At 34.3% G+C, this 23,981-nt stretch overlaps 3 protein-coding genes across 3 annotated transcripts; 2 read left to right on the top strand and 1 right to left on the bottom strand.

The window, feature by feature from the left end:
* Positions 1–5,205: 5,205 nt before the first annotated feature.
* Positions 5,206–11,763, top strand: LOC18033462 (probable LRR receptor-like serine/threonine-protein kinase At1g56140). The gene is made up of 24 exons (XM_024189195.1): positions 5,206–5,526; positions 5,965–6,154; positions 6,292–6,363; positions 6,518–6,589; positions 6,692–6,763; positions 6,873–6,944; positions 7,056–7,127; positions 7,223–7,294; positions 7,394–7,465; positions 7,548–7,619; positions 7,741–7,812; positions 7,918–7,989; positions 8,085–8,150; positions 8,284–8,352; positions 8,583–8,627; positions 8,745–8,809; positions 8,948–9,324; positions 9,482–9,680; positions 9,765–9,926; positions 10,022–10,140; positions 10,313–10,523; positions 10,614–10,845; positions 10,943–11,093; positions 11,190–11,763. Exons 1-24 carry the CDS (start codon positions 5,406–5,408, stop codon positions 11,571–11,573), a joined length of 3,111 nt encoding a protein of 1,036 aa, XP_024044963.1. The 5' UTR covers positions 5,206–5,405; the 3' UTR covers positions 11,574–11,763.
* A 1,368-nt stretch (positions 11,764–13,131) lies between these two features.
* LOC18031213 lies at positions 13,132–13,955 on the bottom strand. Its single transcript, XM_006422171.2, has one exon. It carries the CDS (start codon positions 13,863–13,865, stop codon positions 13,254–13,256), a length of 612 nt encoding a protein of 203 aa, XP_006422234.1. The 5' UTR covers positions 13,866–13,955; the 3' UTR covers positions 13,132–13,253.
* An 8,311-nt stretch (positions 13,956–22,266) lies between these two features.
* LOC18033128 (NAC domain-containing protein 2) lies at positions 22,267–23,001 on the top strand. Its single transcript, XM_024188939.1, has one exon. The coding sequence runs from the start codon at positions 22,267–22,269 to the stop codon at positions 22,999–23,001; it is 735 nt and encodes a 244-aa protein (XP_024044707.1).
* The last annotated feature ends 980 nt before the right edge of the window (positions 23,002–23,981 follow it).

Below are 23,981 nucleotides of genomic sequence, written 5' to 3'. Positions count from 1 at the left end.
TGTGTTCCGTAAAAGCCTGGTGCGCGGGGGAACAGGAGCAGAAATATCCTGCTCGTCCACGAGCACGTCATCCACGAGGCAAATTTCCTGTAAGAGGCATAAGGCCATTCCGGCTAGAGGTCGAGAGGCGAGGAGACCCGGTCGACGGCAGTTGGCAAGACATGCTCTCCAGACCCGAGAATCTAGGCACGACAGCCACGCTTTCCCCAGAACCGTGGCGTAACACGCAAGATCCCACGTTTGCCCATAACGCAGCATAACGCAGCAGTCGGAGTCCCATACTGTCCCCCAAAAAAGCGGAAATAAGATCTCACAGAACCACGACAGCCACGCTTTCCCCAGAACCGTGGCGTAACACGCAAGATCCCACGTTTGCCCATAACGCAGCAGTCAGAGTCCCATACCGTCTCAAAAAAAGCGGAAAACTGGGATTCAGAGGAAGCCTATAAAAAGGTAGCCAACGAAGGTAAAGGGGTTAGCATTTTTGAGATTAGAAAAGAAATTCTAAAGAAGAGAAAACCACGAAAAAGCCATAAGATCTGTGGCAAGCGTTCCCCGAACCTTCATATCTGACTTGAGCGTCGGAGGGTTTGCGCCGGGAAAATAACCGGCGTACTCTGACTTGTCTGTGTGCGCAGGAACCTCTGGAGAAGAAGCCTTGCGAGGAGACCCCCTGGTCGTGATGACGTTGATCGAGCAGAGATCCTGGTCGTAAAACGAGGAGAACCGGAATCCCGCATCAACAATTATCAATTACCCTATCAATCTTAACATATTGCAAACCTTAACTCAATTAATGACATAATAAAGACTAGCTACTTATATTGATGCATGTTAATATTATGATCTTTTTGGTCATGCAATTTTAACCCTAGATGTTATAATTAAGTTATTTTATTACAATTTTTTAAACTTTTTTTCTTTAGAATAATCTATTAACTTTTCTCACATGTGTAACTTACGATAATTCAATCACTCATATGATGAATATCATTATTGGTATGTTAATGAAGTAAAAAATAAAAATTTAACTACTAAAGATTATAACTCAATGAATAATAAAATTCTACTTATCTTAAATTCAATTGATGGTTTGTGAGATTGAACTATTTTTAATATTAATGTTATAATTTAACTTTTTAATTATAGACATATTTAAAAAAAAATCTGCATTTGATGGTTGTTGAATTAATTTCTTTATTGACTTATAGTTATTGGAGATTTTTTTTTTTTTTTTTGTGGAGTTAGTCAACAATGTTCAATCGGACTCACCCACCACAATTGATGACACATCGCAAAATGTTCAAACCTTCAATCCTCCAATCAATGTCAAGTAAGCAAATAAATAAATAAATAGAAATTAGTCCAAGCTTTGACTCAATTTATTCATTGCAACAAAAGTTGATAGCACGACCGTACATGCAAAGCATGCATGCCGGCTGCAGCACAAGCACAGAAAGTTAGTCTGCCCTCAGAAATTAGGTCATGGCGCCCACCCCTCTAGGGTATGGTTCCGTTGAGACTCTTATTAGTTGCTCATAAATGGTTTGTAGATCTGTTGTTAATTCAATAAAATCAGGACTTAGTTATGGTGCAACTGTGGTATTATATTACAATTGCATTCAGTCATTGAATCCAATCATTTATTCTTACTATAGCTGGATTCAATGGCTGAAAGTAACAGTGGTACACCACAATTACACCATAGTTGGATCCATAAAATCATCAAGACATACAGAATTTAAAAAATAATTATTGAAATAGGGCGAATTAATTTTTATATTCGGAAAAAGAAGAAGAATATGAGTTGTGTAGCATGGGAAAATTATATTTATGTTTTCCGTTTTAAGGTTCAAAAAAATTACAATTTGATCCGTATGTATGTTTTTTAAACTGAAACATATACCCTTGTTTTATTTAGTGATAAAAACTTTTAAGTGTAGAGGTGACATTAAAAATTTATTCATGAATCAAGGCCAAATTACAAATACGACAAACTTCAAGGGGAAATTGGCTTGCATTTATCATACATTTTGAATGTGATAAGTAGGTGAGTTGGGTTTGGAAATTTCTATTGAAATTATTTTGGTGAGAAATTTTATTCTTTTGGACTTAAATAGCAAAGTTGATGTGAGAATTCTTCGTCCACGTGATTGCAATTTTGACATTTTCTTGCAAAAATTAGGTTGGATGAAGACATAATCTAGTGATTATAACTAGGATGACAAATAGAATGAGTCTCTTAGGGTCCCATTTGTTATGATTTTATTGTATAATTTTGGACTCATTTTGATTTATACGTTGATTTTTATACCCGACAAGGGATTGAATTAGTTGAAGATCCTTCTAGAAGTCATTAAATATGTTGGACTGAAAAAATGAGGGGAAAATGTCGTAGCTAGGAAGAGTTGGTCTTCAATTTATCAATTAATTTACTTAAAATTGTAATCAATTTAGGCGAAGACAATTGAAAAAAATAAAGAAAGTTGCCTCTAAGAAAGCCTTGGGGAAGTTGTTCTAGAAAACAACTTTCAATCACTCTCTTTTTCTTTTTTCTTTTTCTTTTTTGTGATTAAAAGAAAAGAAGGAAATCTAGCAATTTAAGCAACTTTCAATCCTTCTTAAAGCTTTTTTTAAAAAAAAAACAAATTATAATAAAAATAAAAATCTTTTAAAAAAAAAGTGAGTTGCTTAAACTAAAGAGACAAAAATTCATTTTTTAGCAATTTATTTACTTAAATTATGGATGTTTAATCCAGAGATTGTCTTGGTAGGTTAGGAATTACAACTTAGCAAACAAGTTAAACAAGCAGGGAAAAACACAAAAAAGGAAACCTAGAATATGTAGATTCAGTTAGTACCACGAAGCCCAATAATTAATGGCATGAAATTTTCTTTAAAAAATTCTTTGTAGAACTGTAAAGAGGCCCACAAAGGGCACTAGAATATATTGCTGAAGGCACCCACAAGGCTTTTAGATTGTGTGTATGCGTGCGTGTGTCAAAAAGGGTGTCGTTAGTAATTGTTGACCAAACCCAATCTCTAAACCCAATAAGTTTGGGTGAAGCTACTTCAGGTTTGCATAGGCCTATGATGGACTTGGTAAAGCATAAATATATTGGATTGGCTCAATTTTTCGTGAGACCCGCTTATTTATTTGTACAGAAATCTGTGCAAAAGAATGAGAGAGCCATTCACATATCAGGAGAAAATTCCAATTCCACAATGAAGCAATCTGAACTTCGACCGCAATAATAATGTCGAAAGGCGAGGAGTGAGGAGGCGACAATCTAGAGTATTTGGAGCCTTAGGTGAATACTTTTTATGAGATTTTATTTTATTCAACAAGTTTAATGCTCAAAGAAATATAAAAAGTGCCCAAAATTTCTTTTATCATTAATTATAAGTTGAATTTTAACAACAAACAAGATGATCTTAAAAGTTTTCAAAAACAAATTCCGAAAAAATAGTCAAGAAGATATTTTATTACTTTCGTCAGAACCATAACAAAAATAAATAAATAAATAAGACTAACAAGCGCGTAGATCAGTTGGCATGTGACTGTTCTAACTTAATCAGGGTCTTCGGTTCGAAATTTGGGAGTGCAGCTGCGTTAAATACTTATTGGAAGAGCTTTGCCGTCCTAGGGGTCATATTCGGTTTAAATATGAATTAATCGGGTCCTAATGTGGTTTTCGAATACCAGATGATTTAATACAAAAAAAAGACTAAGTTTAAATAGAATATTTAAAATGGTGGCACCTAGAGAGTTGAGATGATGAATCGATGATAACCAGGTGATGGATATGATATAGGCTTTGAATTTCAGGAAATAAATTGTTTTTTTTTTTTAAAGTGACATAGTATGTAACCGCCTGATTCGTTACGGTTGCAGAATGATGAGTTTAATGGGGACAAAATTTGTTGGGCGGGGGAGGAATTGGAATATTGACCCGTTCATGCCATTACGTCGGTGAAAATGGTGCATTTAATTTAACGCCGACAATCATAAAACATATATTTGCTTTCAGAAAACAACGCCAAGACTTTTGAAAAGTAATGGGAAGAAGTTAATCTGAAATGTAAGCGCAGCAAAATTGTATTTTAATTAATTATTCATTGATGACGATGATGATTTAATTGCCATTAAGTAATATCACCATCATCAACTTGATGAGAACCAATTAACCCCACCTTCTCCAAATTCTCTACCTCAATTTGACCTTCGGTTTTGCGGCTTTAGCAGTTTTATATATCAACCCTAAACTTTCACACTCTCTCTTTATACGTTGTTTACTTTTTATTTTCATGGATTTTTCAATTCATGAACCGGTCAATATTTTACAATTTCTTTTTATCATTATATACACGAGAAATATTTAGCACGTAATTATCTATGTGATAATAATAGTAGTTCACAAAAAAGAAAAAAAAAATGAAAATAGAAGAGTTGAGATATTGAAATGGATGATTAAATGCTTGCGGGCGTTAATATACATATGACCACCCTCGAATTATAAAAAATATTAATGTGTTTCCGCATTTTGGTGTACCAAACAAAATTGTTGATGTGTCCGAGATACCAGTCAAGATCAGATATTGTTTTAAACGCAACAACCATAGATAATAATGATAAATTAATAATAATAATAATAATAATAATAATAATAAATGGTTTTTTATTATTATTTAACCTATGCATAAGCCAATTTTTTATATTTAATTTGCACATATATTCTTTCAAAAAAAAATTTGCACACACACACACACATATATATATATATGCATCTATATATGTGCCTGTGTTTATTGACCTTTTTTTTTGTACAAGAGATTATATGGTATCCGTCCGAAGATGTATTTTATTGACATTTTCTTAAAATTAATGGACAACTTTTCATAATAAATGATCTAATAGACGACATTATTCATGTTAAATTTTGCAATTTATCTTTAAATTTATTATGTGTCTTTTTTTTAAAAAAAAAATTATACGATTGGTGAAGTTGCTAGTTGTATCGTCATTTTCTTTATGAGAGCACGTGAGCAAGACTTAGCCAGAGAGTAAGTAGCAGCCAACATGGATGGTGGCTGTTGACCGATCACGATCAGCCTCGACGTATGTAATGTTATGAAAGATAGATATTATAAATTTGTTGTAATAATAATAATAAATTCCATATATATAGTCACCATTAAAGAACGCATACTCCAAATGTCAAAGTTGTTATGTGCGTCTCTACCTGAATCCAATACTTTTCATTGTCTTGTATTTTAACCATTAGATTAACATGTTGCGCATCTACTCGGATTCAACCCATTAATACATATCTCACCATACGAACAAAGCAACAATACATCTCAGGCTTCATAGTAAGAGAGCTAGAGTTGGATCTCAATTCAACATGTTGAGAAGATCACTGCCACCAGTTTCCGGTTTCGCTCTGTGTTTTGTTTGCCTATTTGTCCATTTTTGTTTATGTCAAGCTCAGAACCGAACTCAAGCTACCACAGATCCTAATGAAGGTGTGTGTGTGTGTGTGTATATATATATGCTTGCTGCTCTTTTTTTAAGTTATGACGGGCTCAGGAGCTTTTAATTTCTTAAACTTTGTTTGGTTGTTAAATTATGAATATATTACCTTTTTATGCTCCATTTTTGTTTCTTGTTTTACCAAACCTTAGCTTATAAAAAAATTCATTATTTCCAGTGTTTTTGTCATGAAAACTTACTAACATGATTAGAACCAAAAGTTGGTGCGGGTGTTTGAGAAGCATTAGTTGCAGAATAATAGTTTGCGTTTATGAAATGCCTAACCAGTTGTTGTGCTTTCAAAATTAAGCAAAGAACGGCCGTCGCCAATTGCAGTAGAGTGGAAAGTATTTTATTTAATTTTGTTTTGGCCATAGAAGAACTTTGAAACTTAGAGCAACTTGCATGCAACTTTTGAAACTTGATGACAGTGAGGGCGTTGAATTCAATATTTCAACAATGGAGAATCTCGGCACGGCAAGGTCAATGGAACAGAAGCGGGGATCCTTGCACTGGAGCTGCCCTCGATGATTCCATTGTCTTCGATAACACCGATTACAATCCCTTCATCAAATGTGACTGCTCTTCCCAAAATGGCACCGTGTGCCACATTACCCAGTTGTAAGTTTTTTATTTTATTTTATGGGAATACACTTGCAAGAATTGTTTGATCATATCGGTATATCTTTCTTTTCATACTTGCTGATTATCATTATTATTAATTTTTTTTCCTTTCTTTTTGCAACTTTCGTGTACAGGAAAGTTTATGCGCTGAATGTGGTTGGTGTGATACCAGATGAACTATGGAATCTGACTTCCCTCTTCAATCTGTATGTTTATATATATATATATATATATATATATATATATATATATATATTCCTTAAGTGCAGACGTTCATGTATTTTAAAATGCAAATTCGAGAGTAATATTGATTTGCATGGCTGTCCTTGAATAATTTGACAATTTTCCACCTTGTAACAGGAACCTGGGCCAGAATTACTTAACAGGTCCGCTGTCCCCATCCGTCGGCAATCTCACTGCCATGCAATACCTGTAGGCTGATCCAGTGTTTGATTTAAAAACTCATTGGAAATGACAAATGTGTTAGATAATCTTTTTTTTTTCCTCTGATCATTTTGTTCTGATGATGATCAGGAACCTTGCCATTAATGCTTTATCAGGGGAGCTTCCAAAAGAACTCGGACAGCTTACCGAGTTACTAATTCTGTAAGTTCAAATCTTTATCCTCCTTAAAGCATATGTAATTTTAAATGGCGGAAGAATTAAATCCTTATGGGGCTATCGTTGATCACTTCGTTTTGCTTTTTAATTGTAGTGGTATCGGCACAAACAATTTTTCTGGTCCTCTGCCTTCTGAGCTTGGAAGCCTATCGAAATTACAGGAATTGTAAGTCCTCATAAACTTTGTGTTTAATTTTTGCCCAAAAAAAATCTGCATGTATATTTAGCATTCATCACCCTGGACGCCCATTTAGATGTCGATTCTTTATCTTGACAGATACATTGATAGTGCTGGAGTTAGTGGCGAGATTCCTTCGAGCTTTGCCAATCTACAGAGCCTGACTAAATGGTAAGAGCATTTTGACTGATGTAAATCCACAAGATAGAATTTTATAATATAGATTGGATTAAATCTTCTTTAACTAATACTTTTGTTGTTCTCAGGTGGGCTTCGGACACACGACTCACAGGAAGGATACCTGATTTTATAGGGAATTGGTCGAAGCTCACTGCCTTGTGAGGAACAAATTATTGAATTTTTCCTTTGTTTTCTTTTTCATTAATGATCCGTAAATTATGAAAGGTTTAAGTTTTCTTCGTTATTTATTATTGCAGGAGGTTTCAGGGAAACTCTTTCAACGGTCCAATACCATCATCCTTTTCCAATCTAACTTCTCTGACAGAGCTGTGAGTTGCTGCATCCTCTCATTGCTGTTGCTGTTGTTTATGTTTTGCACTAATTAAAGCCAACGTATCATGATAAATGCAGGAGAATAAGTGACTTATCCAATGGAAGCTCGAAGCTAGCATTTATAAGGGATATGAAGTCTCTGAGTATCTTGTAAGGCAGCACTTTTACAAATTCTAATATGACATCTAGTTATACCTCATACACACTTGTCCTTTTTCGATTTTCTTTTCCTTCTTGCATTAACCTGGAATCTCGGTTGTGTGTACTGCAGAGAGTTGAGGAACAACAACATTTCTGATTCGATTCCATCCAATATTGGAGAATACCGAAGCTTGCAGCATCTGTAAGTTATTCCGTTAATGGTCGGGCTAGCAGATATAGGATAGAAAGTGCCCGCTCTAGTTTTGTGCATCTTATAACCGTGTAATTGTAACCTTTTTTTCTTCAGGGATTTGAGTTTCAATAATCTGGGCGGCAGCATTCCTGACTCGCTATTCAATTTGAGTTCGCTGACTCACCTGTAATGTTCAGTCTCCGCTTGTTTTGTGTCTTTTACCTTCTGATATGCATTCTGTTTTTTTTCTAAATTAGGTAACACTGCTTTCTTGTACACAGGTTTCTTGGAAATAATAAGTTAAATGGTACCCTGCCTGCACGAAAAAGTCCATTACTTTTGAATATGTAAGTACTAATTGTAAATTTGCATCAAACATTACAGCGCACAGTAGATATAATATTCTGAACTTAATGCATCAGCTGGATGGTACCAAATGCTGATTGTGTAACTAACATTCTCATCCCCTTATTCTTGCAGAGATGTGTCATACAACAATTTGCAAGGCAACCTTCCTTCCTGGATCAATGGCCAACAAAATCTGCAGATGTGAGTCTTGAAATTTTAGTTTATGTACTGTTATATATCACAAATCATTCTTTTCTATTTAAAAGTTTCAATACGTTTATTTACTTCTCAAAATAATCTTTTCTACTAGCTCTCGAGTAACTTCTCGAACAATCATTCAGAACTTTCATTTCTAACAATGGATTATTGCATTCTATTTACATTCAATTATGATGAAACTAACAATCGGAATTTATTGGTGCAATATGCAGTAACCTAGTTGCCAATAATTTAACAATAAGAAGTTCTGACAACAGGTGAGTTTATCTTGTTTCTATGTTATATTCTAATACATTAGTTCCCACTTCTTGGTATTTGTCACAATTCCAAAGCTCCGGAACTAAAGTAAATTCATCTTCTTTTACTTCCCTCAGTGTTTTGCCTCGAGGCCTGATTTGTCTCCAACGGAACTTTCCATGCAACCGAGGCTATGCGATCTGTAAGTACAACTTCCCCATACCTTTGTTTTAAGAGTTGAATGCATTATTAGTGATCAATGTCTAAGGGAAGGCTCTATTTTACCATGATGCATACGTGTTCTGAACTTACTTTGATACGTGGCTATAATTGTATGCAGATGCTGACTTTGCTATCAAGTCTGGCGGTCGTCAAATTAGGTCTTCTAATGGTGTTGTGTACGAGAGGGATAATGAGACTCTCGGTCCAGCAACGTATTATGTGACTGACTCAGACAACTGGGGAGTTAGTAACGTTGGATTATTTACTGGGAGCAATAATCCCCAGTACAAAAGTTCTTCTTTGTCTCAGTTCACTAATACTCTGGACTCAGAGCTTTTCCAGACGGCGAGACTCTCTGCTTCATCCCTAAGGTACTATGGTTTAGGCCTTGAAAATGGAAACTACACCGTGCTCCTCCAGTTCGCAGAAATGGCTATTTTAGATACTAACAGATGGGAGAGTCTTGGCAGGCGTGTTTTTGATGTTTATATCCAGGTTTGTATTGTATTTTAATACTGCTTTGGGAATCATTTATTAGCTTCTCTTCATTCTCAATGCTGAAGTTGGGATAATGTCATCAAATCTTTCATACGCCGTCATGATAATTTCTCAAGCCGCATTTTGTTTATCTTGTTGTGTCTGTTTCTTCCAGGGCAATCGTGTTTTAAAGGATTTCGACATAAAAAGGGAAGCAGGTGGAGTCTCTAAAAGAGCTATTCAGAGAGAAATTAAGACTCGGGTTTCAGAAAACTACTTGGAAATCCACTTGTTTTGGGCTGGGAAAGGGACCTGTTGTGTTCCAGCTCAAGGTACGTATGGACCTTCTATTTCCGCCATCAGGGTGACCCCAGGTAATACTAATTTTAATTACCCTTATTTTCTTTAACACTCTTTGCATTATTGTTTAGAGTTATGATTACTGAGCTTTGATACAGATTTCACACCTACCGTGAGACCTCCGAAAGAAAAGGATAATAATAGAACAGGTCTTATTGTTGGGATTGTTGTTGGTGTTGGGGTTGCAACCTTTCTATCAGTTCTTGCAATTTTCTGCATTGTTCGAAGAAGAAAAAGGCCACAGCACGATGATGATGAAGGTAAAACATCTACAACCTTACAATTTATCTACTAAAGATTTTGATTAGACATGCAAGTGTATGACTGTTAGCTATTTTTGTTGTTGAATTTGCAGAGCTCCTAGGGATGGATGCTAGACCTTACACTTTCAGTTATGCTGAACTAAAGACCGCTACAGAAAACTTTAGTCCTTCAAATAAGCTTGGAGAGGGAGGTTTTGGACCGGTTTATAAGGTAAGTATCATTATATTCCATTACATTAATTTGTTAAACGGCAGCGCCTCCTCCTCAGCCTTACATAATGTGATCAACAACTCCATACATCCCATCTTAGCTTCTGTTACATCCCTGATGCCTCATGTTGTGATTAGCTAACAAGTTTGATTTCAACCTTTACGCTTAATAGGGAAAGCTTGGTGATGGAAGGGCAATAGCTGTGAAACAATTGTCTGTGGCGTCCCGCCAGGGGAAGAGCCAGTTTGTTGCTGAAATTGCTACTATATCAGCTGTGCAGCATCGCAACCTTGTGAAATTGCACGGATGCTGCATTGAAGGAGCAGAACGACTCCTTGTTTATGAGTACTTGGAAAACAAGAGTCTCGATCAAGCATTATTTGGTATTATATAGGCATTTATGCAGTGATCCTCTGTTTCTCATTAGGGATATCGAAAAGAGTTAGACACTTAACATGGTTTTTGTGAATTAGGACAACGGAGTTTGAATCTTGATTGGGCAACCCGCTATGAAATTTGCTCAGGGGTTGCAAGAGGTCTAGCTTATCTCCATGAGGAGTCAAGGGTTCGAATCATACACAGAGATGTCAAGGCTAGTAACGTTCTACTTGATGCTGATCTCGTCCCCAAAATATCAGATTTTGGATTGGCAAAACTATACGATGATAAGAAGACTCACATAAGCACCCGTGTTGCCGGTACAATGTAAGAATCCGCCAAGTTTCCCATTTCTACTTTTGTTCCTAAATTCGTAAGTTCGTTATCTTTACATTCGTTTGAGACATTTCCTCTTTTGGTACAGTGGGTATCTTGCACCGGAGTATGCCATGCGTGGACACCTTACAGAGAAGACTGATGTGTTTGCCTTCGGAGTTCTCGCTCTCGAGACTGTTAGTGGGAGGCCAAACTCTGATCCAAGCTTGGACGAAGAGAAGCTTTATCTTCTTGAATGGGTATGAGAAATAAGAATTTCTACACCTAATCTGTGAACCAACCGTTGCTACATATGATACCCACTAAAGTTTCTATCATTTTTTCTTTCTTCCTAGGCTTGGCACCTACACGAGAACAACCAAGAAATAGAATTGGCGGACCCAAAGCTAATAGAATTTAACGAGGAAGAGGTAAAACGTCTGATAGGAGTGGCTCTTTTGTGTACTCAGACATTGCCATCATTACGGCCATCGATGTCCCGTGTGGTTGCTATGCTATGTGGAGATATGGAAGTAAGCACGGTAACTGCAAAGCCGGGGTACTTGACAGATTGGAAATTTGATGACATTACAAGCTTTGTAAGGACTGATGAAGCTACTAAAGGGACTGATACCAGCCATTACACTTCATCATCGAGCACAAGTATAGTGGCCGAAGCTGAGCATTTATCAAGAAATGGTAAACCCCTTCTACATGACCTCGTTGGAGAGGGTAGGTGAAAAATGTTCGTGTATTTTCATTAACTCTTTTATTTTTCCCTTAAAGAAAATAAAACTGTGATTTCAAACTTCTATATTCTTAGATTTTGGAGTGTGTATATATGGTTGCAAAATGTATTGAGAATGACTGTTTGCCGGTAAATTTTGAATTTTGGCACTATCATTGATGAATGTAAAGGCCGCTTCGCAATTTTAGCCTAGTCACATACAACTCATTTTCATTTGATTAGCCATAAGATTTATGATAGATTTTGTCGTATAAATTTTAATTTTTATGTTGTTTATAATCTCCTGCCATTTTTTTCCTCAAAACATCAAGTGGCATAACCCTCATAGCTATCAAAAACTTTTTAATTAAAAAAAGAAAATCAAGATATTAAATGAAACTAATACAAACGTATTTTAATAAAAATTACTTCTATAACCGTCACAGTCGCCATAACAACAACAACACTGATTAGAGATTGGACGATCCTTGAAAACAGTGTTTTGAGGTTCTTCCTTAGGCGTTGTCTCTCCTTTTTTGTAGCTTATCCTGTCTTATCTTCTCCACCATTTATAAAGTATTCATTATTCTTCCTAACCCTTGAGATTACCATCAATGGTGGGGAAACTAAAAAATAAAAAGGCTTGTTCAATGAGGTAGAACTAAGAGTGCTGAAGAAGATTAAAGGATGGCACAACAATTTGTTTTCTGTCGGAGGAAAAAAAGAAAAAAAAAGAAACAACACGAAAAGGTGTTGATCAAGACTTGCTAGCTAAACAAGGTTGGCGAATATTGCAGGATCCAATTTCAATAGTAGCCAAAATTTAGCAAGAAAATGGGTTTTCATGGAAGCAAAATTAGGTACAATCCCTCTCTTATTTGGAGAAGCCTTGTTGTCGAGTAAAGAGGTGCTAAACAAAGGTGTGGGATGGAGAGTAGGGTGTGGGGTAAAGATTCTGAAATACAAAAACTATTTGCTCCAAAGAGAAGCTAAGGTGAAGATGCTGATCATGGAAGGCAAGACCTAGTTAATCAACATTTCTTTGAAGGGGAAGCAGAACAAATTCTGAGCATTATGCTTTCGCAAACGGCTCAGGACAATAAACGCTTCTGGCAATTTGACAAGTGAGGATAGTGTTTGGTCAAGAGTGGATATCAGGTGGCTTCACAGAATAAATTTCCTAAATCATTCAAAGAAGGTGTTATTTGGTCCCTGTCGATTCCAGCAAAAATAAAGGTGTTTATGTGGAGAGAGAGCAGCATAATTTTCCTTTCAATGCAAACTTTTCAAGGCATAATCGCTTCTGATTTCTAGGATAGATGTAAATTGTGCAACATTTGAATGATTTCAATCTATCTGATAAGTTTAGCTAACTATTATCACCAACCAACCCAGATAATTTTCCCTTTAATTCAATCATCACCAGAGTAAACATTTATAGATTTTTCATATCAACATCACCAAAGGAAAAAGAAAAATTAGAACAAGAAATCAGATGATTATTTCATAATTATCAATATAAGTTTCGAAATTACAAAAGCAGAACACAATATTCTGCACATCCCAAAATGAATAATATCCCACCAATTTAATCATTTAAAGAACAGAAGCCAAGAGATCTTCCATCCCAATCAATCATCCAGTAATCATTAATCCCCACAAAAAGTTTCAAACCCCCCCAAATCCTAAAACCCTAATTACACAGAATAATTCTAGTCAAAGCAAGAACCAAACAAGACACACTAAAAAAGAACAGTGTAACAAAGTCTCTTGCTGACCATTTTTTCACAGCCTTCGCTTCAACTCGCAAGCTCTTAGCCCTTCTCAATGCATCAACTTCTTTCAACAGATCAAATTCAACTCCTTTCTTTTTCAATTCCTCGACGCACTTCGCCAACAACTTTCCGTCCTCTTTCTCTCTTTCAAGCAACTTCTCCAAGTGACTCTCCACGTCAGATTTGTATCTAACGGCCCAGATCAAAACCAGAGAGCAAAGCAGTGTGCACAAAGAAGGGATCCAAGATCTGCGGCACGATTTCTCAAATGGGTCGTTTGATGAGGCGTTGAAGAGGAGAATTAGAGCGATGGAGTGAAAGACGAAGAAGAACATGTAGAGTTGTGTGATTTCTTTGCGAACTGAGTCGATTTGGGTCTCTTTAAGAGCGATTCTGTTGAGGATTAGCTCTTCTTCCTTGAGCCATTGCTTGAGGAGAAGCTTGTGAGTTGGTGTTTCGGCGATTTGGTGAAGTGGGTGTGGTGGTTTTGGCTCCATTATTGATGGCTTCGTACCCTGATCGTCAGCCATTGATGGCGAATTTTTTGTGAGAGATGTTGAAGAAACAGTGAGGGCTATGTTTCTTTAAACGGCTATTTGGGATCTAACGGTCGAATTGGGAATGCTTAAATAATTGCGACTTGACGGGAATGTCCCTAGTCGGTTGTTAATAATAGTCTAAAAGGGGAGCGTGGAAAGGTTTTGTAACGGGCCATGAGATTCAAATTATGGAGTATTGAATGACAGATTTGTCCTCCAGGGCGCCAGGCCAAAAGGCTCAAAGTGGAAGCTTCGCACAAGCAAAAAGCCCATTGTGTTTTGTTTCTTAGTGAAGCCCACCCAGGGGCCACGGCCACCAATCAAAATTATTAAAAAAAAAAGCAATCACATTCACAGGTATTTTATTTGTACTTTATTAAAATCATATTGTATCAAATTGAAAAGTTGAAATAATTATTATGATTCTGCATTTTTGAGGAAGGGGCGACTGTTGTTGCTAAGAGCTTCAAAAAGGAGAACCTGGATATATTTGACTGGGCACTAACTGGTGACGATTATGACATGATTAATCAAATCCCACAGAAAATGATGGCCAGAGATGAGTACATTAATTACCCATCATGGGCCATTCAAGACACCTGAAGAGCCGTGGGATTGAGTAAATATATCCTCCTTTCAGAATATTTTTAAAAGACTTTTTAAATAAAATTTTATTTCTTATTTAAAAAAATAATTACAATATTAAACACTTTAAAAGATAAGTTAATTTAAATTCTTCGAATAAAATTTGTTTATCACTCTTTAATATTGTCGAGTGAGTTACTCCCTTTTCTATTAATATTTTATTATTATTTATTGAAAAGATAAGACTGTAATAATTATTATTTATGTTTCCTTTTAAAAAACATAACAATAATTCAATTTAATAGTGGAAAGATTTGATTAAAATAATATTAACTTTTTCTTATTTGATGAGTCTTTTGAAGGAGATTGTATGTTTCCATCCACTTATTTGCCACATCAGTAAACAAATTGATATTTAAAGGGTAAAATCTAAAAAGTCTTTTGGAGATGCTCTTAATATCTAATATGCATTTTATTTCTTCTGCAATCCAAACTTAGCTTTAAGTAGCCTTCATATTTATTTAATTATTAGCTGTAGCTATCTCAAGGCATTTGAGACGTTAATTAATTTAACTTGTAAGTACGAAGAATTTTAAATAAGTACTAGAAATCTACAACTAAGGATTCTGTGATTGTTCTTTTTAGGCACACATATGACATTGCATCAAATTGAGGATACTGTGCATGGCACAGAACAAATGATTGTTTCTGCCCTTTTCTTCACAAGCAAAACCTGCGAATAATTCTTGAAAATTTCCCATGTAAAATGAAGCCAAAACTAGCTAATGGAGAAAGAAAATACAGAACTTTAGATGCATTAAAGATCACATAATATGCTGCCAGCGAAAAGTAATACATCAACTTTATTTTATTTTGTATTTTTCTTGAAGCGAAAGGAGCTGTATTATTCAGAGAGAATATGTATTAAAAAAACCCGGGCAAGTAAGTTTTTTTTTTTTTTTATGTATAGTATAGTGCTAGCAGAAAATGTGCACATAATTTTCATATTTTGATTGAGGCAACGAAAGATTGATAATTTTCATAAGTTACAGATTGATGACTGATGTATAAACGTACGCAGCAAATTTAACACACATTATTGATAATTATTAATTAATCTGGCTGGCTGGCTGGCCTACCTGGCAAGATTTTGTCTGTTGTTTCTAATTGAAGTCAATCATTCATTCAATATGCTAAGAAATTGAGCTAACTTTACTTGTTATATTTTCAATTGAATGGGTCCTGCTTCGTTGTACATTATGCATATTAATTGGGTTGGCTTCAACAGGAACACATGCAGCTTATCTAGCTCCTTGATATAAAAAATCTTTGTAACATCATATCCGTTTGGTACGACATGCTAACCACTATTGTCTGGTTGAGGAGTTTGAGAATTTTTTTTTTTTCTTGGGGTTTATATATTTGAGAGTAGATGTGGCACATTAAATTTTGATTTGCTTGAGTTTGATAAACTTGAGCTTTTTGTATTTCGTAAAAAATCAACTAAATGTTATCATTGTGTGTTAAAATATTTATGATTTTTTTTAATCGAGTTAAACATAAGATAAATTTCAGATTGCCCATTCTTAATCTTCGGTAATTCCTCTCTTCTCATCTACTTCCACAACGACGGCACAAATGCACAGCCCCCAGCCGTAGCTATCCAGCCCCACTCACTCACTTTCACAGTCTCACTCACACACCCCCACACACCGCCAACAACTGATGTTGTCGGTATTGTTTTGATTTTAGTGTAAGCGCCTTCATTTTTTTAAGCCTATTAAACCGTTTAACTTTATAGTATATTAAAAATTAACTATATTAAGTCGTATAAGTTAACAATATATCTATATTAAAAAAAAAAATTAAAGGCGCCCACACTTAAAAAATGGTAGCTATGTGTATAATATAGGACTATACAATTTTATTTAATAAAAGAGAATTGGAGATTGGTGGTTGAGAATTGGATAGCATCCATATTCATGAAGGAACCATAGCCAAAGTCAAAGATTTAATTGGTTGATTTGGAAGGATTATAGTGCTCAATTCAATTATGAGAAAATTATAATGGCCATAACTTTGAAAGAGATCTACTTCCTGCTGGCAATGCAAAATGACTACAAGTGTTACACCATCACAATATATATATTGCCACATGGCTATGCGATCCAAGATCTTTTTATAGAGCTGATGTAAGTTTACGTACTTATCCAAAAGAAAGAGTGATAATATAGTTACAAATTTTTGTATAAACTTATTTTATACAAATTGATTTGATATTAATTTATTAGTTGAATGAAAATATAAAATAATAAAAACAAATTATGTAGGCCAAAAGATATTTAATTCAATCAATTTTATCATGCCGCATTAATTTGTACAAAATAAATTTATGCAAGAATTTGTGACTATATTAATACTCTATCCAAAAACTATTTCAACAGTAAGTTTGTATACTTTGACAAAAACTATTTCAACAGATGTAAAAATATTTAACTTTTCATGTCATCACCAATAAAAGGAAAAAAGCTGCTTGTGCTATGACCATCTTAATTTACGATTAATTTGTCAAATGTGTACACACACACACACAGAGAACTGCATGAACTAATAAGGAGAATTAATGAACTAAGCTTTTGGTTCACTTCACTCATATATGTCATCATTACACAATTTTTCTTCTCTTTCTTTTTTCTTTTCTTTTACAAAAAGAAAAAAAAAAAAAGAGTCTAGGACAAGAAAATTAGATGAAACAAAAAGCAAAAAAGATCATCAAATAAGCCTTGAAATAAGCATTGAAACCTCATAAGATTAAGTATTTGCAGACTGCAAGCAGAACAAATTATTCCAGATCTTTTTCTCACAAGCAAAAGCTGCTAATTCTTGAAAATTTCCTATTCTTCTTGACAGCACAAACATGTGAAATGAAGCCAAAACTAGTAGAGAAACAAAATGAAGAACTTTTCGTGCATTAAAAAAGGCATAATAGGCCACCAAAGACAAGTAATACATGATCAGGTTTTATTTTTTTGTAGAAAAAGGAGAGAGTAATGGAAAAAACCTGAGCAAGGAGTGCAGTTATATATCTGTATTTCTAGCAGAGCCAAAATTGTGTACGTAATTTACTTATTAATTTGATTGATGCAACAAATAATGTGGGTCAAGTCTTTTCTGTCTTTTAAAAAAAAAATTAAAATTGGAGCAATGAATTTAAGGAGGTGATGTTCTTATGTGCACAAATTTTATTGTATATTGTAGTTAGGGTGCGTTTGTGATTAAAGTTAGACAGCTGTAACTTTTAAACTACAGCACTAAAGCGTGAGTTATGTTGATTTTTCACTTGTATAATAGAAAATTTATTATATGTTTAATAATTTTATCAAAATTATTATTTAAAATTTATGTTTACTATTATTAACTTTTGTTTTATAACTATAGTTTTTTTTTTTTTCTACAACAACTATCACTTAAAATCTACAGCACTTCAATCCCAAACAGAAGCTTAGTTATGAGGTAAGAGAGCTTTCATTCTTTGGCAATAAGTTTATTCACTTTCCTTAGTAGGGCAAGTCTTTCATTTAACTCCCGAAAGTTTTAGGTTTTATATTTAATTGAACGCTTCAACTTTTAATTGAATTGTCATGCTTTCTTGTTGAGTTATTATATAGCTGCGTAAATTGGGTTGGCTTGAGCGGGAAAACGTGCACAAATTGATACTGGTGACCGAAGTCATTTTAGATAATTGTTGCACCATAAAATCATGTGCTTTGGATTGTTATCATGAGCTTGTTATCATGACCGTAGTGTTTTTTTTTTTTTAATATCCACCATAAAATATATATTTTTTCTCTGGTCATCGTCTTCATCTGCTTCTTTTTTTCCTGTTCTCATCTTCTCTTCTTCTTTCCTCAAAATTAAAGATAGCTACTCAAGATATGTTTAACATTAATTTTGTTGAAATTGACAAAAGAAAGTCAAATATTATTGAAAATAAATATGAATTCATATGAATGACTCTTAAAGTTCGATTTGAACATAGTCCAATTTGTAATCATGTAGAATTTCGAGGCTCTACGAGTGCTTAATTTAGTTTATGATTACTTTGTAGGCTTCACAAAAACTGAAACTTTTCACTTTTAGATCAATTTTTAATGTGTGTTGATGAAAATTTTGGTGGACGTGTTTCTTATTAGGGTTATTTGTTTTATCCTAAACACTATTAAGCAATTACAAGATTAAAAGAATACAAAATTATTTAGAAAGTAAATTTTACTATGAGGGAAGAAGTAGTTTAAAAAAAGAGATAGAGGGAGAAAATAATAATTAAATATTTAGTAATTAATAAAAGGGAGAAAAGAAATTAACTGAGTTAAAAGTCTTCCCTTATAACAAATCTTAACCATTCATTATTCTGTAATTTAATAGTCTAAAAATTGTGTTTAAAATTATGTAAAAAATTATGTCTCTTGAACTTATCTCATATACATATACATATACATATATACATATATACATATATCAAATATATATAGTTCTTCTTTAGTGCGTGCGTCCTCATTTTTTTTATGAGAACATAATTTTAAGTCGTGAAGTTTACTAAAGTCAGTTTTTAAGCCTATCAAAATAGCTCGACTTTATAGTATATATATTGAAAATTAACTCTATTAAGTCGTATAGCTTAACAATATGTCTGTTTTAAAAAAAAAAATGAGGGTGCCCACACACACACACACACACATATATATATATATATAAAATATAGGAGCATGTGTACAATTTTATTTAATAAAAGAGAATTGGAGATTGGTAGTTGAGAGTTGGGATAGCATCCACATTCATGAAGGAGCCAAAGCCAAAGAGTCAAAGAGTTAATTGGTTGATTACGAAGGATTATACTGTTCGTTCAATTATGAGAAAATGATAATGGCCATAACTTTGAAAGAAATCTACTTCCTGCTGACAATGCAAAATGACTACAAGCGTTACACCATCACAAGATATATATTTGCCGCATGGCAATGCGAATCCAAGATTTTTTTATAGAGCTGATGAAAGTTTACATACTTATCCAAAAACTATTTCAACAGATGTAAAAATATTTAATTTTCATGTCATCACCAATAAAAGAAAAAAAAAAGCTGCTTGGAATACTATGACCATCTCAATTTGCGATTAATTTGTCGAATGTATACACACACACACACACACACAGAGAACTGCATGAACCAATAAGGAGAATCAATGAACTAAGCTTTTGCTTCACTTCACTCATATATGTCATCATTACACAATTTGTCTTCTCTTTCTTTTTCTTTTTCTTTTACCAAAAAAAAGTCTAGGAGAAGAAAATTAGATGAAGCAAAAAGCAAAAAGGATCGTCAAATAAACCTTGAAACAAGCAGCGGAACCTCATAAAATGAAGTATTTGCAGCTGCTGGGTTCACTTCAAACTGCAGGCAGAACAAATTATTCCAGATCTTTTCCTCACAAGCAAAAGCTGCTAATTCTTGAAAATTTCCCATTCTTCTTGACAGCACAAACATGTGAAATGAAGCCAAAACTAGTAGAGAGAGAAAATAAAGAACTTTCCATGCATTAAAAAAGACATAATAGGCCACCAAAGACAAGTAATACATGATCAGGTTTAATTTTCTTGTAGAAAAAGGAGAGGGTATTCGGAGAGAGTAATGGGAAAAACCTGAGCAAGGAGTGCAGTTATATATCTGTATTTCTAGCAGAGCCAAAATTGTGTACGTAATTTACATATTAATTTGATTGATGCAACAAATCATGTGGGTCAAGTCATTTCTGTCCTTTTAAAAAAAAAAAAATTAAAGATGGACCGATGTATTTAAGGATGGTGATGTTTTTTCTGTGCACAAAATTTATTGTATATTGTAGTTAGTTATGTATGGTGCTAATCTAATAAGAGAAAATGAGGTGACAGAGCTTTCATTCGTTGGCAGTAAGTTTAGTCACTTCCTTTAGTAGGGCAAGCCTTTCATCTAACTCCCGAGAGTTTGAGCTTTCTATATTTGATTGAACGCTTCAACTTGTAGTCGAACTGTCATGCTTTCTTGTTGAGCTATTATATAGCTACGTTAATTGGGTTGGCTTGAGCGGGAAAACGTGCACAAATTCATACTGGTGACTGAAGTCATTTTAGATAATTGCACCATAAAATCATGTGCTTTGGATTGTTATCATGAGCTTGTTACCATGACCGTAGTGTTTTTTTTTTTATATTCAACGTATGTTATACGTGAGGTTAGGCCGCATCTGAAATGCTGCATTGTCCGGCGCAATGCTTCTCGCGATCACTTTCTATACATTTCATTAACATTTACACCATGATAGAGTAATCCTTGTATATTTTGTTCAGTCATAGTTTAATGACAGTTTTTTTTTTAATTACCTCTTCATTCATGTAAATGGGGTTCGAACTCAGTCGATTTTTTCTTTTTCTTTTATACATAAAAGTTTATCAACTGAATTAGTTGGCACTTACAATCATTCATGTGGCCGTGACTGTCCTGAATAAGTTTTCTCTTTTTGAATTCACAGAAATAAATGACAAAATGCATCACATGCACCAATTATTTTTGTGTTGAGAGAAGGAGAGGAGGACACATCAGTCTAAATGAGTGATGGGATGTGATTCTGTCCAACCCGGTTGGACATTGAAAGCATCATAAATGCTTCAATTACCATTAAAAAGGAGGTTCGGAACATTGGCAGTTGAGAGTTGGAATATAATTTCTTTTTTAACACCCAACAATTGTAAAGAAGCCACGTCTTTAATTTTTGATGATTAACACCGTATCGTATTCGACCATATCAATCATTGAGACGTGAAGGCAGTGGATTTTATTAATGCTTAATTAGTTTTTCTAAAACCAGACAGGCGTCTGCAGATAATTAGTTAACATTAACATTAAAGGCACAGTTTCGTGTCATTCCGATTTCTGAGAACCAAGTGATCATCATTATCCTCACATCCCGCCTCCGCGGAAGCAGAATTCTGGTTTAGTGGAGGTCGTGATGTAGAAACAACGAACCTTAGGGAGCAAAAGCATAAAAAAACGTCGAACCTGAGGGGGCTAATTGTAAATTTTTAAAAATGACTCACTTTAGGTTTAAGCTTTTGTTTTATTTTATTTGGGCCGGGGCTTTCAGCGTATAATATATAGCTAACCTCACCACATCATATGGTAAGTAGTTCAACAAAGTTAACTAATTAATCATACACATTTAACAGAGGTTCGATAAATTAATAGAAACTTAATGCTCTTGATGATGTGATAATATGATTTTATTGCACGAGCTTTTTATGATAATCCAACGGAAAAGAGAGAGTGAAGAACCATATGTATATGAATGAAAAATTATTGATAGATAATAGATAACCCTTTTACTCTCTAGTAAAATTCCTACAAGACTTGAAGTGCAAGTACCCTTATTATGATGTCACATAAAATTAATACAAGTAAAACTTAATCAAATTTTCGTCTCTACATTAGTTTCATGTACACATAGACATTAAGTTTTTGCCGTCTCTGTGTTTATTTCGTTCAACAAACAATGTAATTCCTTACACACGCGGAAACTTAAGGGATTGTTTGTTCCTCATACATTAAGCAAATTAATTAAATTAAAGCCTTTCCATATTGAATATGGAAACCGTACGTTGCCTATAAATACAATTCATGATCTTCGTAATTATGATTTTTAATTTGATAAGCCTACGAACACATTAAAGCAATCGGTCTAGACTACTCTTAGTTGATTGCTTTTTAGCTAGGGTTTAATGGAAAGACACCAACTACCAGCACTACCTCCTGGTTATAGATTTGCGCCAACTGATGAAGAGATTGTGGCGCATTACCTCTACAACAAGGTCCATGGTCGGCCTGTTTCAACCTCGGCTGTAATTGACAATATTGATGTCTACCGCGATGAAAATGTATGGATTCGAATCTTTGAACGGACAGGGGAAAATGCACTCTATTTTTTCACCACATTGAAGAAGAAAACCGAAAACGGTGTTCAAGTGGAAAGGGAGACCAACTGTGGCACTTGGCGATCACAGAAGAATACTAGAATTTACCGTCACCGCTATAACAAGACTGGTGACAAGATCATCAAGAAGCAACACATTGGTTCTCGCCGGAACTTCACGTACGTTCCAAAAGAAGGGAGCCGTGGTGGCGTGATAAAGGGAACATGGGTGATGCATGAATATCGCCTTGATGGTATCTCGATAAGCAACGCAAGGATTAACAATATCGGTGATTATGTTATCTGCCGAATTAAGAAGAAACAACCGAAAAGGGAAGAGCTGATGAGCGGTGATAATGACGGGCCTGTGAGAAATAGCATGAGTGGTCTTGTTCAGCCGCCGCCATCAAATAATACTAGTGAATGGTTCAATGTGCAAGACTTGGAGAAAATACTCTTCGATTCATCAACTGCGAATGACGAAGGTGTTGACTTAGAAGATTTCAGTCTTGGCATATCATTAGAAGACTTAGATAATTTCTGATATTTTTAGTTACTGAAATTGAAGAGCTATTAATTAATTGGATACATGTTGTCGTGAATTGTGATTATGATCAGCTAGTAAATTATTGTTAGTTTTTATTTTCACTGTTACCTAACTACCTCGGTCAATAATTAACCTTAAAGAAATATTTATTAATTGTGCAATTTTTTCCTTATTTAATCAACATTCACGTTCCATTCTGCACGTTGTTAGCTCTTAGGGTTTCCTTTTAAGATTTTTTTAAAGGAAAATTATCATTTATATACCCTTAGTTTACTCTATTATCAAAAATACTACAACACTTTGAAGGTGTATCAATTGTCCATCCTAAGTTGGCAAAATGTATCAGCTGACCACCAAATAATAGCACGTTATTAGCTCTTAGGGTTTCCTTTTAAGATTTTTTTAAATTGAAGCTTTAGACTGCTTATTATTTTTGACATGGGAGACAGTACTCAGGACTTCAATATATATAATAACATCAAGACTTTCAACACTTTTGTGTTGAATTTCTCATCGAAACAATATTTTTATGTTATGACAATTTGTACACAATAGAATTTATACGAAATATTTGTATTCTAATTATTCTAATGAATATATAAGAATCAATATATAGCCTTCAATTAGTTTACATACTCTACAAACTAATTTACTTGATTGATTGTCAATTTATTAATCATGCTCGTTAGTGGATTTTTTTTCCTCAATAAAGGAGAGAATACTTCATTATCAATTATAGTAAAAATGTAATACATGGTAACTTTGATAAGGCCAACCACTTGTGGCTTTGCCCAGTTAATTCTTTTAAGTATGCACCTCTTTGTATTTTCCTCAATTTATTCATTACATATGCACTTAGTTTGTTATTGGTCAATTTATTTCATGCGATTCCTTATATAAAGAAGAATTTTGATTCGCGATGGCGCTCATAATATCAGCTCTCCTGTATAGAGAATCAAACTCTCTATATATATAGT

Source organism: Citrus clementina, unplaced genomic scaffold (genome assembly GCF_000493195.1).
Source record: "Citrus clementina cultivar Clemenules unplaced genomic scaffold, Citrus_clementina_v1.0 scaffold_9, whole genome shotgun sequence".
Classification (NCBI taxonomy): Eukaryota; Viridiplantae; Streptophyta; class Magnoliopsida; order Sapindales; family Rutaceae; genus Citrus; species Citrus x clementina.
This window is presented reverse-complemented; position numbering and strand designations above follow the sequence as displayed.

Coding starts and splice junctions, on each gene's coding strand:
- LOC18033462 (XM_024189195.1), top strand. CDS start 5,406: ATGTTGAGAAGATCACTGCCACCAGTTTCCGGTTTCGCTCTGTGTTTT. Junction 6,764..6,872: donor CTTACCGAGTTACTAATTCT/GTAAGTTCAAAT, acceptor TTTTAATTGTAG/TGGTATCGGCACAAACAATT. Junction 7,813..7,917: donor TACCGAAGCTTGCAGCATCT/GTAAGTTATTCC, acceptor TTTTTTCTTCAG/GGATTTGAGTTTCAATAATC.
- LOC18031213 (XM_006422171.2), bottom strand. CDS start 13,865: ATGGCTGACGATCAGGGTACGAAGCCATCAATAATGGAGCCAAAACCA.
- LOC18033128 (XM_024188939.1), top strand. CDS start 22,267: ATGGAAAGACACCAACTACCAGCACTACCTCCTGGTTATAGATTTGCG.